The 19704-nt window shown below is 43.3% G+C and overlaps 1 protein-coding gene across 1 annotated transcript; it reads right to left on the reverse strand.

Moving 5' to 3' along the window:
• Positions 1-874: 874 nt before the first annotated feature.
• LOC129169476 (carbohydrate-responsive element-binding protein) lies at positions 875-18687 on the reverse strand. Its single transcript, XM_054755927.1, is given in 22 exon segments — positions 875-1371; positions 1461-1590; positions 2154-2277; positions 2469-2596; positions 2675-2797; positions 2863-2960; positions 4073-4120; positions 4123-4185; positions 4188-4320; positions 4543-4601; positions 4677-4811; positions 4814-4861; positions 4864-5254; positions 5332-5384; positions 5387-5470; positions 8018-8098; positions 8973-9147; positions 13263-13304; positions 13374-13463; positions 13544-13626; positions 13706-13812; positions 17566-18687. Coding segments are annotated over 22 exon segments (2700 nt in total). The 5' UTR covers positions 17907-18687; the 3' UTR covers positions 875-1207.
• Positions 18688-19704: the final 1017 nt, after the last annotated feature.

A 19704-nucleotide genomic window follows, 5' to 3' on the forward strand; every position in this document is an offset into this window, starting at 1 on the left:
GGATTTGGATGAAATTTTCAGGAATTGTTGGAAATGGGATATGGAAGAACTGATTAAATTTTCGGGGTGATCCGGGTCACCGTCTGGATCCAGGAATTTTTTTAAAAGGATTCTTTAACATTGCGAGAGGACCATTTTCGGCATTTGTGCATGTAACTCCATAAAAAATTGTCAGAGCACTTGGAAAAAAAAAATACAAGACAAGTTTCCAACAGGTTCTACAAAATATCAAAGACTGATCCAGATAATGGAATCATTCCGGATACTATGATCCAGAATATGAAAAAAATAGGGGACCTTTGGAATTTTCATCCTAGGAAAACAGCAAGTGAAGCGACAAACAGCATTTTTCTAGCAAGACACTGTGGAATCTGGATTTGTTGTGTCTTCAAAAGCCCCAAGAAATGCCATTTTTGTGAATAACTACTGAACTAATATTGATATCATTATGAATCCAATTGCTACATGTAGGACTCTGAGTGCTTCTCTAGTTCCTCATGATACTACGTTTTTCTCCTAAATATTACAACTTTTTCGGTTAGATTAAACCTTTTTTGCATAATATTTTGACATTATTCTTGTAAAGTTTCTCTATTTTTTAAGTTTTCTTGTTAAATTCTTTTTTAATTCTACAATGTGCCGTAGACCGATAAAAAAAAAAAAAGAGCCGCAGTTTGCAAAATGGCCCCCGGGCCGCACTTTGGACACCCGTGATAACCACTCGGCAAGGGGGCTCCAAACTTTTCCCATTGACGATGTGATACACTTTGTGCATTAAACATGCTAAAACCAATGTGGTGTAAGTCAGCATATGCTAAGCTTAGCTTCATGGGTGACAAAGCCAATTAATGTAACACACAATATACCTCATTAATGATCTTATTTTATTTTTACAAAACGCGGAGGGCCTATAAAAAAACAAGCTAAGGGCTGAAAATGGCCTCTGGGTTGCACTTTGGACACCCCTGCAATTTTTACTCTAGGACTAATTTTGACCCCTTGAATTAAGCAAGATGCTGTTTTTATTATGAACACTTACTGATACAAGGACGTAAACATGAAATCTTTTGATAGAAAACTGGAGTAATACCAAAAGTTCCTTCTAGACATTCTTTAGGTACCACTGGAAATATACTACAAGTTTCTGTTCCTAGAATTCAAATGACTTTTGGGTTTTTTTTAGCAGCTGGGTAATGACACATTTCAGTCACAGGTTGCGTGTATTGTCTTGAGGGGCGTGCTGTATGGAGTGGTCCGGGGCAACAGCAGGGTCACCCTGGGTGACAGCGAGGGTGGCCTGCTCTGGTAGGAGGCTTGGGTCAGTCAGGATGGGCGTAGAGGTGCTCAGGAGACGGAGTGAACTCAGGACCACTGCAGCAGTGGGGGTGGGGGGTGGGGGGTTATGTCCAATTGACAAACCTCAGACAAAGTTAAGGGACAGCGGGTGCCACCATACTCACTGGGTCTTAGCGAAGGCAGAGAGCAGTGTTGGTCCAGCCAGGACAGAGTGGACTGGCACAGCTGCTCCACACTGGCAGTGGACACCATTCCATTATAGGACTCAAACAGCGGCTCGATGATGATGCTGAACTGATACCAAGTTGAGGACAAGAAAGCCACCGTCATTTCAGTTTCTCACTGTATTTTCACGGCAGATACGCACCGTGCACAATTCCTTTATGTGCCCCGTCGCACGTGAGCTTCTCGCACTGTTCGACGACAGGCTGCGATACCGTTGTCGTACGATACGATAAACGGCACATGATAACGATACGCCTCAGTTGTCGTACAGTCGATGAAGCCTGCTGCTTGCGTGTCTCACCAACCATTACTGACACCCAGTGACCAGTGTAGAATGCTACATACAAGTATCATGGCAACATCTTTGAATGCGGCTTCAGAATGCCTTATATTTCTTTTTTACTTCATTAAGCAATTTTTATGCTTGAAAATGCTTACTTTAGGAAAAAAATACATACCGTTTGCTTCAAAATGCATATTGTTTTTACTAACGCGCCGTATTCAACCGTGAATTTTAGCATATAAATGAACAAAAGTCATACTTATGTCAAACGATGTGTTCAGGTGAGTCCATTATAACTGCAAATGGAAGAATTCCGCATTTGACCGCAGCACAACCCCAACGAGGATACAATCCAGAACTTCCAGTTTTGCAGAGTCTGCGCCCGGACGTACTCTCTGAATTTTTGCCTCATGTGGTCAAAGCGCTGCCGTGTGATGGGCACGCCGGTGGCTGGCAGCTGCTGCTGGCATGAACTGCAAGGGAGAGCACAGAGTCCAGGATTGCCGACAGACCGTAAAAGTTCATCAACGGGGTTTACTTTGAATGAAAAGACCTCAGGGCCCATTATTTTCTACTTTCAGTAGCAGCCAGTGTCTTCTCTGTGGACATGTCTACTGAGTGTTGTGTATCGAAGTGCCACACCCCCCGCTCCCGCACCACATACTTGATGGCAGAGTTCAGAAGTTGGATCTCATCTCGGAGCCGCTGTGCCTCCTCGTGCAACAGAGCTCTCTCCTGCTGCATTTTTCCCACGTACTCTGCGGTCTTCTGCAGCGTGGTGGCCTTGCTGATCTGAAGCGACAGATGCTGCGTTTCAACCAGACGCCTCACACGGCTCGTTTCATCCACGCACGCGCCCTTGGGCGGTACCTTTATGCTTGGCTGAGAGCTGAGTGTCGTCACGAGGTTGTGCAAAGTGTCAAATCCCATTTTGATATTGAAACGCCTCTTCTGTTCGGCTGAGATGTGAGTTACCCTCCTGATCTCCGTTTGCTGCAGAATACACGACACTGAAACACACAACTGAATCATTTGACGACTTTGAAGTATGTCCTTACCTTACTTGATTCCATCTTTCCATAACCAGATTCTGGATGAGCGGCTTTGTCTAAAGGAACGGGGGTTGATGATTGGCCTGGATATCCTGGAAAATCAACTGGAAGAAGAGCAAAGACACAACCATGACAATGTGGCTGTGGGGGTGTTACCGTTCTGTAGAAAAGCCTCCGTGTGTCTTGATGTGCAAAGTGCAATACAAACTAGGCTCGGGCTGTATCTACTACGAACTAACAACATTTTCTTACTTGATAAAGCAGAAGCTTCTTGTTTCGATTAATTGAGTAAATCGGTTGGACCCTAGAACAGTGGTGTCCAAAGTGTGGCCCAGGGGCCATCTGTGGCCCATAGCTGTTTTTTATTGACCCACAGGACGTTCTAAAAATATAATTTAACAAAAAAAAGGAAAAATTAGGAATAGTGTTACAAGAATAATGTTAGACTATGAGGAAAAATAACGTCATTTTAGTAGCATAAAGTTGAAATATGAAATAAAAAAAGGCATTTTTAAAAACAAGTCTAATATGAGAAACAAAACAACAAAAGGTTGAGGAAAAGTTATGTTATGAGAATAAAGTCAAAATATAACGGGAATAAAGTCATAATTACCAGTCATAAGTACGCTGGAATAGTTTGAAAACATAAAAACAAACAGAAATGGAAAAATGTATTTTCTGAGAATAAAGTCAAAATATTAAGAGAAAAAAAAGTTTTTCTAACAAGAAAAAAAGTCGCAATTTTAAGAGAATAACCTCTTACTATTATGAGGACAAATAGGTAATTTTAGTAGCATAGAATTAACATATTACATTGTTATTTTCTTTAAGTCGTAACATTATGAGAAACAAACTAAATAAAATAAAAGTTGTACATTTTTGAAAAATTTGGTTGAGGAAAAAGTTATATTAAAAGAATATTACGGGAATGAAGTGAAAATATGGGAATAAATAATATTCCAAAAAGAAAATTTACACAGATTATTTAAGAAGAAAACAACACAGCAAAACAACAACAGCAAAAACATGAAAAAAGGTTCATACTAAAAATTGGCTTTTCTGAGAAAGAGTTTTTTCTTGAATCTAACTTTTTAGCACATTGCTTTAGAAAATACCAAAGTAGCCCATGCGTCCTTTCATTTTTCACTATGTGGCCCTCTAACATTGTGGGCCTCCCTCTGGGGAGCCACACTGCTAGCGCACGACCCGACAATACCTGTGAACCTGCTCCTCTCTGTGTCGTAGAGCTGGACGGGTGACAGTTCTCGGTCTTGGGAATGAGGAGGGCCGTGCCGGCGTGTGCGGCGTCATCAGTGAGCAGACGGACACTGTGGAGGTTCTTCTGTGTGTTCCACTGTGACCCTCAGCTGAAGTCTGGTTGTGCAAAGGCGTCAGCACCGGGATCCCTGGATGCCAGCTGTTTCCGTGCTGCAGGTGAGATAAAGCTCCGCTGCCGGAGGTAGCCTGCGGGATTGAACTGGAGTAGGTCTGATCAGATTTTAACCCCGGGACCACGTGACTCACCATACTATACTTGGTGTGCTTTAATATGAATACAATTGGTAATGAATGCCACTTTGTGCACGCTATTAACTGAATGGACATCACGTCCACCCCAAGTGAGCTCCTTTTGAACAGTTCTGAACAAATTAAGAGGCGTGTGTCAGCCGCGGGAGGCGTGCTTACCAAAGAGCTGGGAGATGATGTCTTCTGACCTTTGACTGTCACATGACTAGTTTCAAACCAACAGATGGCTTCCCTGCAGGCACAAATCAACACAATTTAGTAATGTGGTGTGCGGTGGGGGGCGGTAACAAGCACAAGCTCAAGGGCACCTGTGGAGAGCAGCTTAGCCAGGCAGCTCGTGGGGGCTGTGCCATCGGACAAGGGATAAGACAGACCCTCAGGATGAACAGCTGTCCTCACTCCTCCTCTCTTTTGCTTGTGCTTCCCCTCACTTCCGTAGTCGCCACTTGTTGAGGGGCTGGGAAGCAGCCGGAAGCAGCACCAGGAGCCGGGCTGCATGGAGCGGATCAGACATGACGGGTGGGTAGCTGACAGACTGGCATGGAGGCTGGGGGTATGTGTCCCCTGGATGAGGGAAGCTGTGGGCCACGGTGGAGGCGGTGTGAGTGATGACGGTCGGGGTCACGCCGGTGGTCGTCGTGTGATAGCCAAACTTGTGGCACGCAAGCGGGTAGAGGAGAGGGATGGCTGTGGAAACCACATGATCCACGGTGGTGGTGAACTGCGCCGAAACGAGGGGGTCGGCGTACGAATGGGGTCCGTATGGCATGGCGCATGCCGTGATGCTGGATGAGTGGTATTCCTCACACTCCTGGCCCAGTCTGGTCCGAACTCTCTCCGTATTAGATGTTGAGGCCTGAGCCAAATCGGCCTGCAAAAAAAACACAACTAATAACACTAATAATTTAATCCCCCACGGTCCAGTCGCGCATTCATGCAAGTGGGTACCTGAGTAGGCTGGGTGTCGCTGAGGAGCTGAGGAGCTGTGTGCATGGCTGGTAGAGGGCAAACGAACTCTCAAAATAGCCCGAGTCTGCAAAACCGGCTGTCTGCTCATACGGTTGGCCCCGATGGTTCATAAAGATATCTGTGAAAAGAAGGAAATCACCTCCATCTGTACCGATCATGTTTTTGAAGCTCACTGTGACGGATGCTATTTGGCACAGCTGGTGACTCCAGTCTCGATTTTGGTCACTTTGGACCAGATCATCAAAAACTTACGACTCCACTTGGACTTGGACTTAGTCTGATGACTTGAAATCCTTGAGTAATTTAATATCTCCAATGATACTATAGATTATATTATATTAACCCATTGACTGCCAGCCATGTTCAGAGCATGCACAAATGTGCAAATGTGCACATGCACAAGCCCGGGGAGTATGCATGACCAATGCATGGAACTGTGCAGGGGCCTCATTTATAAAACTGTGCGAGGATTCCATTGTAAAAATGTGTGTTGTAACAAACTCTGAATGTACGTACGCAAGAACAAATTCTGAACAAAAAAATCCCCGCCCAACCCCACATAGAGCACCCCTGGCTGTGAGGACAAACTTCCCCCCACAGCAACACAGACATATTGCATCAACATGTAGAGGGTTGTAGCAGCGGACTGGTGGACACAGAGATTACTTCACTGAAAGTGTCACAAGGGCCCAAGCAACCACTGCACCTCCTGAGTAGTGACCTACAGTGCCTGAGGCACTATGGATGTAGCAATGGTTCTAAACGAGGACTCCGTCATGCTACTAAACACAAACACTATACAAGTACAGCAAACACATATTTATTGTGGTTAATCGGTTCTAGACTTGACCGTGATCATTGAATTTACGCTAAGTATAATTCTTTATTAATAAATGTACTATTTTTGTAGGTAGAGCGTAGAAAACCTGTTTACCACCTTTTAAACAGTTATTATTAGAGCCCTCTAGACATGAAATAACAGCCCTAGAGTCACCTTTACACTCGTATTGCCCAATACAGAAGACATAGTAAGAGAAAATAAGCCATTTCAGACATAAGACTCATGCTCCTCGTGTGTTGCAATAATACTCGACCACAATGAGGGAATTTCTGCAAAGCAGGAATCAATATTAATAAACGGAATATTTTCGTAGTTAGAAGAGCATAGAAAACATGTTATGACTTTCTAAATACGGGTCTTAATATTGTTAGAGCCCTCTAGACATGAAATAACATGCCAATAGTCACTTTACATCACATTGGAACATAACAGACAGCCACTACCATAGCGAGTAACTGGCCTCTCCAAATAATTTACTTATTGTAAACATAAGAAAGTGTTTTAAACGGAGTGAGGAAGGACAAAGAAGCCAAAAACGTACCCCCCCCCCCCCCTTCAATCTCAGCCATGGCATGTCGGCTTGGCTCTGCTGGCTCAGTGGCCAGTGTCTCATGACATTACTGATGCCTAGTGACCAGAATATTACATACAACTTAACTTTCAGTATTGTTTGACTAATAATAGGCCATAGTCAACCACGAAGCAGTGATCATTTATTCATTAATTGTTTTTTGAAAAACCGTGATATAGGGAGGGAGCAATATTTGAACGGCGATTTCACGAGGGATGACTGTAAATATGTTTCGGACGTCTGGAGAGCAGGAAGTGATGTTGGGGGTTCAAAACTGAGCTTTAGCATGGAGTAGATCACGGCTGCATCAGTAACACGGGCTTTTATTATGACTATTAATATTGGGCCTGTTGTGACGTCAATCAAACCTGCAATAAAAGTCTGTTGTTCCAGCGATCAAGTATGATGATTGTGTGTCTCACCGAGCATTACAGTAACATTACTGACACCGAGTGACCATCACAACATCTTTGAAGGCATCTTCTGAATGCCTTATATTTGTATGTTAGTTCATTTACCCATAAAAAAGTACAATATGCTTAAATATGCATATTTTATGACTAATCATAAGCCGTATTTAACCACGAAACAGCGACAGCTATAATCGGTAATTCCTGAGATCAGTGAATTTGATTGCTAGCCACACACATTCGACCCATCATGTCAACAAGTGGGCTGTTCATTCCTTTGGAATAATAACAGACTTCTCTGCATAAACATCACTATATTCTCTGTTAAGAAATCTTTTATACATGAATAGCTAAAACAAACAAACAAAAAAGACATACAGTCGTCCCTCGCTATTTCGCGGTACGAACATTTCTCCCTCACTATATCGCGGGTTTTCAACCAGCCTACTATTAGTTTAAAAAACACATTATTTGTAGTATTGTGGTCAGTAGGCAACAGTAACGCTACGACCCCTGACCTTTAGATTACATGACCTTTCACACTGCATGGAGACATGGAGCCAGTAGAGCCCAGCCAACATGCCATGGCTGAGACGAAAAAAAAGGTTCTCCTCTCATTCCGTACGGAAGTGGGAAGTTTTTGGCTTCTTTGTCTCTCTTAAACACTCCGTTTGAAACACTTCACTTTAAAAAAAGGATAAAATTGCTTCAGTCTTTGCTCCATCTACAAAAATATTCCGTTTATTCATATTAAATCCTGCTTCGTGGAAATTCACTTATCACGTATTACAATGAACCGCGATAAACAAGAGACAACTGTTCATCCACTTGGGTCATGAGTACCTGGTATATCCATGAAATCGTCCAGGTTGGGCTGCAGAGGCGTCAGGCCCGGCTGGATCATATCAGCATTGGTAGTGTAAGCTGAGGAGGAAGACAACCTTATGTTGTGTTATGTTCCACGCAGAGCGAGAATATTGTTCATGGCAAGTGTGGATTTTAGTTGTGTTTATTCCTTTGTGTAGACCGGCTGAACACGAGTGAATTTGATGAACCATCAATATACTGTAAATTCGCCCCCCCCCCCCCCCCCCAGAACTACTACCAATTGTTTAAATACTGTGCCGATTGCAAGCCAGTGAGGAAACAGTAGCTCTTTCTTTGGCAGGAGCCAATCACGAGCTATCCATGCACTCACAACAAGCTTGTCAACCCCCTGGACAACTCAGGATGTCATTATACTGTATATACACCAGTGAAACAACGCAACAGTCTGACTCACGGTGTCATCTTACTAAGAACACTTTACTAACAACTCAGCAACTTAACACTCAAAAAGTAAACCTCAGAAATATACAAACATGTACCAATAAGACTTTGAAATGAAAAAGTTATTTTAAAGTTTTCCCATAATGCATTGCAACGCATTCATTGGGGCACTGGAATGACGTCAGCCTCCCTCTGGTGGACAGAGGCAGCACTGCAGCATCATCCACCATTTTCTATGCTTGTCCTCCAATGAAATGAGCTGCTCAAACCAAATGCATTATGGGAAAACTTTAAAATGTTTGTTTGTTTTTTTATTTTAAACTCTTACTGGTACATGTTTGTATATTTCCGAGGTGTAACGCTTGAGTGTTATTTGCTGTGTGATCAGTTTAATGTTTGTAAGATAAACCCGTGAGTCAGACTGGTATATTGAGTCATGACGTCCTGCAATTTCCAATGGGTTGACAAGCAAATTGACTGCAAAATGATTTTGAAGAGAAATGCATTTATTAAGAGAGCTACCACTTACTGTTTTGCCGCTCGCTGGCCCAGGGAGATGGCTTTTGTGTCATTGTGAACAGGGTGTCGGAGATGTCGGAGAGGAGGTAGTCCAAGTCAAAGATGTGTGTGTCTGCAGGTGCAGCCTCAGGTTCTGGATACATCTGACTGGACCATTTATCCAGCTTTGCCTGGCAGATTTGGCCCTGGAGAACATTGGACGGAGATGTAAACATAGGCCAAGTTCGAGCCTTTTTAGAACGATGACTACAAAAGCCAACAGAACACACAGTAGTTACATTCTGCCATATTGAGGTGTTCATTAAGATGCCTGAGATATACAGTGCAACCTTGGTTATTAAGTGGTTCCAGAAGTTCTGACTAACCGAAATGGATGCTTTTTCCATAAGAAATAATGTCAATCCAATTAATCCGCTCCGGAAAGCCAAAAATGTTCACGCAAAACAAACTATAGTTTTACATGCAGAAAACAATTCAAAGTGCATATAAATGCTGAATTCAAGGGACAAACGACCATTTAAGGTTACTTTTTCCTTTGGTGAAGACGTGATTCTGGACACGACTGTTCCCAAAGACACAATGTGGCAGCGGGATCAACTGATCGACTATTAAAACATGTTTTTCCAGAGTCAACCACTGATGACATCATAGACAGGCGACAGAGGTGACTTCTGGTTTCAGTTGCCGTTTTGTTAGCCAGCTAAGGATGGTAGCAAGGGTGTTTTGTGATTTAAAAAAACACAGTGGGGAACCTCAGTTAGCATCTGCCCAGGTTAGCGCCAAACACTTATACCACAATCTTGTCGCGTTATTAATACACTGCATGAGTCCATCTGTATTCTTAATATATTTGTTTATCAGAAAACATCTTCCTTGTTATCCTATTAGCTAGCAAACAAAATGGCAACCGGGAGTTACGTCGCCTGTCTATGTTGTCAACAGCAGCTGACTCTCAAAAATGTTCACACAAAACAGGTTTTTTTTAGATGCAATTCTAAATGCATATAAATTACAAATGAATCACATCATTCATTCATCATTTATATGTATTCATATACATTTGGAATTGTTTTCTGTATCCATCCCTCCATCTTCTTACGCTTGGGTCGCGGGGGCAGCAGCCGAAGCAGGGAAGCTCAGACTTCCCTCTCCCCCAGCTACTTTGTCCATGAACAAGACCCCAAGGTACTTAAACTCCTCCACTTGGGGCAGGATCTCATCCCTGACCCAGAGATGGCATTCCACGCTTTTCCAGGCGAGAACCGTGGACTCGGACGTGGAGGTGCTGTTTTCTGCATGTCAAACTACAATTGTAAAACTATAAAATCATGTTTGGCATTAACATTTTCGGCTTTGGTTTCATGATTTCTTGATTCAGTTAGAGTATGTTTCGTTCAGAGTCAGATTGATGACGCTAACCAAGGTTCCACTGTACGTCACGAACGGAGCTGAACTCATGCAAAGTATTACTAGCACGACACGCCGCTAACCGTGAAATGTGCACAAATCGAGGCAAAACACGCTAACCGAGGTTCCGACTGCTCAGATAGATCAGAAGGTAGATCGGTGCAAATGAACAGTAACAGCAAACTTTTCACACCTAAAACCAAATCCTGCATCTAAATAGTCTGCAGTACCCACCTCTCTTTGAAAGCCAGATATACTGTAAATCCACACAAAAAAGGTCCTTACACAGACTTTTCCTTCTGCACAAGATGGTTTGCTTCATTCTCATCAATCTGAGGTCTCATTTATAGGGAAGCCCGGACTGGACCACAGCCTCTTTTGATTACGTATTTCCTGTTGTAATTTCTTGTTGCCTCTTGATTTGCCGTCATTGAAGGGCTGCGCGTGTGTTTGGGGGGGGGGGGGGGGGGGGGGGGCCATGACATTTTTTTTTTACGTATTGTTGAAAAGTCCAAGCCCCAATCATTATGTTGGTTTTGTTCATTTATCTTGACGTCTCACCATTTCTATAACAACGACAGTCCTTTGTCCCTGACCTGATTCTAGCAGTCATCCTCACATGCGGATGAGCAGGGAGGACGAAGACCCCCATCAACACAAACTGTCAGCTCACTGAAGAGAGGAAAATAGCTAACTTGCAATTTCCGATTCCCGGTGAGCCTTTTCTGAGGGATGTCCCGCTTCCTTTATTTGACGTCTTCGGTGATGTTGTTAATCTACAGTTCACGTGCTTACGGAAGACGCACATCGTAGTCCAGTCTCTCACGTGATATGCGAGTTTGTGAATTTGTTTTATAGATACAGGGTGGGCCTATAAAATGTCACCACTTTTTTAATCATACACAAATGAGAACTTATTCAAAAATTGTGTTTACAGATTTGTAACGGAAACATCAAATTAACATTTGATACCAAATGTTTCCCACTTGGGCCGCACGGTGGTCTAGTGGTTAGCATGTTGGCCAACACAGTAACAGTCTGGAGATGGGAAGACCTGGGTTTGATTCTCCCTTGGGCATTTGTGTGTGGAGTTTGCATGTTCTCCACGTGCGCGCGTGGGTTTTCTCCTGGTACTCCGGTTTCCTCCCACATTCCAAAAACATGCATGTTAGGTTAATTGGTGACTCTAAATTGTCCATAGGTATGAATGTGAGTGTTTGTCTATATGTGCCCTGCCATTGGCTGGCCACCAGTCCAGGGTGTACCCCGCCTGTCGCCGGAAGTCAGCTGGGATAGGCTCCAGCATACCCCCGCGACCCTAATGAGGATAAGCGGTATAGAAAATGGATGGATGGATGGATGTTTCCTACTTTGTCTCTTGTTTTCTACACAGTTCTATAGTTGATGACATGTTCAATCCACACTCCTCTTCTGTCTTCAGGGCCTCGAGGGTCCGTGGGTTGTTGCAGTACACCCTCTCCTTCAGGTAGTCCCACAGAACGTGCGGCAATGTCATCACAAACTTCAATGTGCGTGTTGCAGCTGTAATCCACAGAAGAGGGTTGAACATGTCATCAAAGACAAAGCGGGAAACCTTTGGTGTCAAATGTTAATTTGATGTTTCGGTTACAAATCTGTAAATACAATTTTTGAATAACTTCTCATTTCAAAAACTTGTGTATGATTAAAAAGTGGTGACATATTGCTTTGTCATAGTCTTAAAAATAATTGCCAGTACAGGTTATTCAACCCCCCCCCACACTTGTACAACGTAAACATCAACTTAAAAAAACAACTGAGAAAGACGGAACAGAAAAAAAATCATTTTCTGCAGGCGTAGTTGAGTTCTGTGTGCTTTCAGAGGGCGCGTTTCCTGACTTCAACAGCATTGTGCTTCGCTAGTTTCTGCTGCCTCTTTTTCTTTGCTTTCTCCATCTTTTGATTGCTTCTGCACGTGACATCACCGACGCCGAAAGTGCAGCCTACCCCCCCGCAGAAAGTAGGTCAGGTATGATTAAATGACATTAAATTCACGCAAAAATAAAGAGGAGGTCTGAAGAAGTGCAGGGGGTATTGTGACCGCTGGCAGTCCACATGCGTCAGTTGCCTGCACGTTGGGGCCATGACGCAAGCTGTTCTGTGTTTTGATGACTTCTTTTTCCAGCCACCGCTTTCTGCAGCTCGCCGACAGAGGGAGTCAAAAGGCCACAAACACTCGCATGGATCATGATGATGATACGCTCCAGCTACAGTCGACAGCAGACCTGCGCATCACAAGAGCTACACTTGCATGGGAAAGTCTCTTCATTTAGAAAACTTTGAAATTCATATGTTGTAATGAAATTGAAATTGGGGGGGGGGCGGGAGAAACGGAAAGTTTGTAAATTTTGTTGCAACAGTGTATCAAAAATTCCACCAGTACAAATAAAGTGAAAATTTACATTAGAAATTTCCGGTTGTACGATTTGTAATACAGGGAAACCTCGGTTTTCATGCGCCCCGTTTTGTTCCTCCAAATACCCTTCTGATCAAAATTTGAAGACCTGTCAAAAAATTGCAAGATTTTACATTTTGCAACGTTGGTGCAAAGCAGGGGTCGCACGGTGGCCTCGTGGTTAGCATGTTTGCCACACAGTCAGGAGATGGGGAAGATCTGGGTTGGGCATCTCTGTGTGGAGTTTGCATGTTCTCCCTGTGCGTGCGTAGTTAACATGCGTGTCATCTTAATAGGAGTTCATCTCAGTAATTCATGGGATTTAGGTTATTTCTTATCTGGAAAACGATGGGGTTTAGGTGCTGGTGTGATGCACCACAAAGAAATAATGAAAGAGTCTCTTTCAGTATGACTAATGTGTCTCGTGAGAGTACAGTAAAATACAACGTGTTGTCATACCTCCTGCAGCATTGATAAAATGCCATCCTTCTCCTTCTGAAGCTGCAAGGGAAGAAGAGACCACCAGGTGAAGCTGGAATACAAGTTTAAGAGGAAAACAGGAACACTGACTCTCTTCTTGTAATATATCCTCCACTTGTGATACTCGTTGATGACGACCTCAATCCGTCGCTTCCAGTAGCTGCCCTCTAAGACTATCGCCTGTTTGGATGAAACCAACCAAGAGCACATGCATCACTTCCAAAGACTAAAACATAAAAAAATACCTGACAACGACTCACTTCAGGCTTTCTGTGTGCATCAGCCTCAGATCCTTCCAATGGGGTGACAAAGCCACACACTGGGTTCTTCCTCTTCTCCACATCTAAACACAGCACACGCACAGCAGGACACAGTGTTGGCTTTGGCCGCCTTCAAAGTTCTGTTCTGATCCAAGGACTCACACTGGATGAACCACGCTCTCCAGATTGCATTGTTTAGACGGATCTTGTCCCTCCACAGCAACCGCAGACCCTTGAAAGACTTCCACTTGGGAGAAACGATCTTCCCACTGCAAGGACGAAAAAGCAAGAATTTTGTAGCACATTTTTCCAACTCTTAACTCGTTCAATCCCAGCCATTTTTTTTTTTAAAAGAAACCCCCTTCAGTAGCAGCCATTTGAGGCCATTTTGATGGATCTTTCAAGGCACACAGATCATTGTGTTCTATGGTTACAGTATATAAACATGGAACCTACCAAAAGAAACATTAGACTCCCGTCTTTCATCAGAAATAAATTGTTTCTACCTTTTTCCGTTCTTTAGTAATCAGCAGTAGAACATAGGCAAGTTTCAGGAAAAATATTAGTTCCCGACTAAAAAAGGGAGCCGCCGACGTCCGCCCATCCAGTTACACAAATCCAACCACTGTTCGGGCTATCACGGGCGCGTGTCCCGCGTTTTAGCTAATTAGCTGCCGCCCGACCGACGATCATATCGCACACCCTGCCAAGTGCCCGCCCCCCCAAATGCCACAGCAAACTAAAAAGCTTTTTAAGGCGTGTTTTGCAGGGTGCACAACTTCTATCACTCTCAAGACAGGAAGTCCCACGCGGCAGACATGCTTGTTTTGGCTTTGTGAAGGGAAAATGGGTGGGAGATGGTCGCTATAGGCTGGCTGCAGCGATGGGGGCGGCATATGGCATCATCAGCATATGGCGATACTGTGCTTTTTCACAGAAATCGGCTGATACTGATCGTGGCCAATCGATCGGAGCACCCCTGGAGAAAAACTGTTTTTGTGAAAGACACACATTTCAAGCAACTTTCACTTTGACACAAATATGTTTTGCTTTTCTAAACAACTATACAGAAACCAACATAAACACAAAAAGGGATTATTTACATCAAAATGATTTTTTTTTACAAATATAACACCATGAACTATGTGTGTGCACGCGTCAACATTTCCCTCCACTTCTCTGCACCCTTTCCCTTCCTCCTTCCTGTCATGTGTGATTTTCCCTTCACTTGATCACTGCTGAGCTTTTATCAAATGCACTTCTGCCACCTTGTGTCCATTTTTATGGCTTAAAAGTGCTCTGAAGTGAAGTGCATTAGTGGAGTTGCATCATCACCTCTTTTTTCCTCTCGCGCAAAGAAAAACGTGAACGACGTATAAATGCATTGTTGGGATGGGGCGTTTGGGATCATAAAAACGTCTTTGGTACTGAATGAGTGAAGAGGAAAATAAGAAATGACGACAGTGGAACACACGCTTTTGTGGAAAAGCTGTCCTGAATTTGACTAATAGGACCCCATCTTGCTAATTGACCTGTTTTCCTGACTCCATCTGCTTCCAAAGGGACAAGAGAGGACCTCCTAATGCGAGACACTCAATGTTGCTGGGAAGCTGAGCAGGGGAAACACACTCAACAAAATAAAGATAATCACGCGGAGGGAAGGGGGTTTACTCCCGTCTGGTTTATGGAAAACAGGCAGCATAATACATCCTGTAATGTCAGCAAAGATGAAACTGCCCTTCAGATAGAAAGATTTACACAAATACATAGAAACGCATTATAATGGGACTGTCTTCGTTACGGCTCCATACAGCAGCTAGGTGTGGATCCCAACTCCACCTCTTAACACACAGAACTCATCATGAGGAACCACAGTGATCTCTCCGTTAGCGCTGATAATTGGTTCCAGACCCGACCAAGACAAGTGAATTTCCATGAAGTAAGATTCCTTATTTGTCAATGGAATATTTTCGGCTTTGGAGCATAGAAAACCTGTTTAGGACCTTCTAAATACAGGTTTTAACATTATTAGAGCCTTCTAATAAAGGCAGATTTTTTTCCATTTCTGCTGATGTAGTTGGTTTTTGTTTGTTATTTTTTAGTTTTCTTGTTAAGTCATATTTTTAGAATGCGCCATAGGCCAATTTAAAAATAAATAAATAAATTAAAAAAAAAACAGCCCCGAGCTGTACTTTGGTCACTCATGAAACAAATTTCATTTTCTATTCAAATAGCTACGGTGATCCACAACCGAAAACAAACACCCAAAAACAAACATGCCGCAAATTAAAAACTCTACAATCACAAATGTTGCGAGATCAAAAAACAAATGCAAACTCCAAAAATAACTAAACCAATTGTCCTTATTAGGACTCGCATTCACATCGATGGACAAACTCTTCAGGAAACTGAACGCACGCACGGGCAGAACATGCAAACTCCACACAGAGACCTTCCAACGGTGATTCGACCCCTCGGCCTCCTAACCACAGCAATAAAATTAATTATTCAATTATTAAATATTATCCGTTTATTGCCCCCCCCCCCAGGAATGAAAAGGGATTTTTGCCACAATACACTATGCTGTGTGTTCAAAAAAAACCTAAAACAAACAAAAACCAGAGGGGAACTTCATCTTAGTGCTGTCTGTGCTTTACCTCAGTTACAATCCAATCTTTCCTGTGCAGCCAACTAGAATCAAAGTCCAGTTTATAGTCAAGTTTCCAAGCTGTTGCACAAGAGACAAGCAAAAAACAGAACCAGACTGAATCTTGCAGTCTTCAACAAGGTTCACTCACCAACCGAGTCAATGGCAAAAACAGTTGACAAATGTAGTGCTTGTGTTTTTACTCTTTGCACTAGTGATAGCAAACCCGATTTACTTTACTGACTCGAGTTCTTATGAGTCACTCACTGAAGCAACTCGGGTAGTCGTATTAATAGAGTCATTCCCTCCTCCGAATCATCATGCCCCGACACGCTACCTGGCTAGTGGCAGGGGTGAGTATGGGGCTATACACACGGAAATGTTTTCAGATCGCAACGGCAAAGTATTTTATGGTTTCATCCTCTCGTACACACGGAAACGACGTTCTGTGTAGTTTTTGAAAAGGGCTTCCACAGTGGGAAAATCTGAAAACGCCGGCTCATCGTGTTTGTGTCGGTCACCGACCCACCGCCACGTGACCAGAAGTGAGCTTTGACGACTAACCAACATAATATATGAATACTGTGACTGACAAGACTCATCCCAGTCAACATTCTCCTGATATTTTGTTGTCTTATACTCCCAAATGACTCGCAACAGTAATGCTGCTTCTCGTAAGTCTAGATGCGTCCTGGAAAGCGGAAGACGCTGGACTCGTGCGCGTGCGTTCTTTCTTCTTTTATGGTTTGATGTGTCGCCTGGTTCCGTCTGCGTGTCTGTTCACAGCGCCACACGTAGGTGTGCCTTATGCACTACGGCGTTTTCACCAAGTGATCCTTCCCGTCTGGATGCAACTATTTACTAATCCGGCACAGTGTGGACGCAAATTCTTTTCAATCCGCCAAAAAATCTCAGGAGCGTTCCTGTGTGGAAAGCCAAGTGAGCGAGTTAACATGGACGAATACCCGCGAGTTTTGAACGATTCGTTCACGACTCTGACATCTCTACAACATACACACGAGCATCGCCTTTACAACGTTCATGCTTTTAACGGAGGTGCTCGTTTTAAACAAGCAACAAAAACATTACAAACACTTTTCAGTATGGTGCAGTGCAGTTCTACACCCGTGAACGATAAGCATTTTAATTAAAAGTAAACGCATAGTCATTGGGAAAGGCAGTATTGTGTTGGATAGCGTTAGCTCATGCGCGTGTCCAGTGTAACATCAATCAGAAAGAAGTGCGATACAAAGTACGGATTGTGTTCATAAATAAATACAAAATAAAGTTATTTCATGTCATGTTCAAGGTGCATAAGGGTAATGAAATGTTTCAAGCAAGCAAAGGGGAACAGTTTACCAATGGAAATACCCACCTGTAGGCCAGGGACATGCACTCAAACAAGCGCGTGAGTGTGGGGTCGATGCTCAGGCTGCGCGTGCTGAGCGGGCCGTAGCGGTACGTCTGGCACCAGGTCCGGTTCACCGTGTCAAAGTCGTACCCGGGACACCCTGCGCCTCTCCTCCCGCGCGGCACCGCGTCGCTGTGGGGTGACGACACCATGAAGTGTCCGCTGTGGATGACCTGCGTGTAGGGGTAAGGCCCGTAGGCCAAACCGCTGACGGGCGTCCAAAGGTGTTCCACCTCCGGCTCTGACTCGGAAGAGTCGCGGAGGTCGCTCGCCGAGAGTGGACCAAGCCTGCTTTTAGCCGCCATGCCGCGTTTTCAGCCTGCGTGGTCAAACTACTGTAGGAAGGGACCTGGTCCTCTCCCTCCTCCTTCTCCTGAAAACGCGTGCAGTCCCGGGTTAGTGGACACCAAGTCAACCGCGATCGTCCGTGTGTGAGTGAATGGTTGTGTAACACAATTCAATCTACTTCCATGGTGTTAAAGTCCTTACGGAGCCAGAGGTGGTAATTATTGATAGACCTAATTAACATCCAGGGGCGGAGCTAGGGGCGGACGTAAACCCCGAATATGAATTTGACTTAAAAACGTACTCATGCTCTCCTTTCAGATACATTTCATGAAATTAATATTCTATTTGTGTGTTTAATATTAATGTATTTATATTTACATTTTAGTATTGGTTTTAATAGATTTTTTTAATTATATACACTACCGGTCCGACGTTTTAGAATACTCCAATTTCTCTGGAGGAAAAAAGTTACATTTTGATAAGATGGTCCATCTCTCTTCCACTGTCAATTCCCTTTTTTCTTGCCATTTTTGTAGCAACAAATGACTTTCTTCAGTACAATGCTGATGTTCATGAGGGTATAGTACCACAGGATGTTCCCAACACTGTTTTTATGCAGACAGAGGAGGTAGTAAGTACTCCAGAACTCAGAGGACCCATAGGAATGGATTGCACCAACTGCCAAGGCTTGATCAACCTCCATTTCTGCAGAACAGCTTTAAATTGTTGACCCGTTTTGTGGTCCCTGAAACAGTATCATTTTTAAATTCACATTATTTTTCAGTTTTAGGTAACCTTACCCTTTCTTTTTTTTTAAACCTCTGGCGCGTCACCACTTACCTTTGTACCATTTCAAGCTATTCACTGGACTTGAACCACTCGAACGTCAATAAATAACTGGAAAAATTGGGATGCTCTAAAACTTTTGACTGGTAGTGTATATTATTTTTATCATATTTTTGCGGGCATTTGTTTGTTTTTTTGTGTTCAAATTAACTTGAAAAGTTCTGAAAGGATTTTGATGAGATTTTCAGGAATTGGGGGAAATGTGCTATGGAAGAACTCACTAAATTTTGGGGGTGATCCGGATCACCGTCTGGATCCAGGAATGTTTAAAAGGATTCTTCAACATTGCGAGATAGGACCATTTTTGGCATTTGTGCATAGAACTCCACAAAAAATGGTCAGAGTGCTTGGGAAAAACAAATACTGGACAAGTTTCCAACAGCTTTCCACTAAGGGCCGCATACTGAAAACTAAAAAAATGGCGGAGCCGCTTTTACATTTATTTTTTTTAAACTAACCCAAACAAAATATTTAATGTGTGTGTGTGTGTGTGTGTGTGTATATATATATATATATATATATATATATATATATATATTCTGCTCAAAAAAATTAGAGGAACACTTTGAAAACACATCAGATCTAAACTGGGGGAAAAATGATGTTGAATATCTTTCCTGATAATAAGTGGGTGATGTATTGATACCATTGACTGGCCCCCACGTTTACCAGACCTAAACCCAATAGAACACCTCTGGGACATTATGTTTAGGTCCATCCAGCGCCGCCAGGTTGCTCCTCTGACTGTCCAGGAGCTCATGGATGCCCTGGTCCAGATCTGGGAGGAGATCCCCCAGGACACCATCCGTAGTCTCATTAGGAGCATGCCCCCACGTTGTCAGGCATGCGTACAAGCACGTGGGGGCCACACAAACTACTGAGAATCATTTTGAGTTGCTACAATGACATTTTAGCAAAATGGACCAGTCTGCTGCATCATTTTTTCACTTTCATTTTTGGGGTGTCTTT

The sequence above is a fragment of the Dunckerocampus dactyliophorus genome, chromosome 16, assembly GCF_027744805.1.
Source record: "Dunckerocampus dactyliophorus isolate RoL2022-P2 chromosome 16, RoL_Ddac_1.1, whole genome shotgun sequence".
In the NCBI taxonomy this organism is placed as follows: domain Eukaryota; kingdom Metazoa; phylum Chordata; class Actinopteri; order Syngnathiformes; family Syngnathidae; genus Dunckerocampus; species Dunckerocampus dactyliophorus.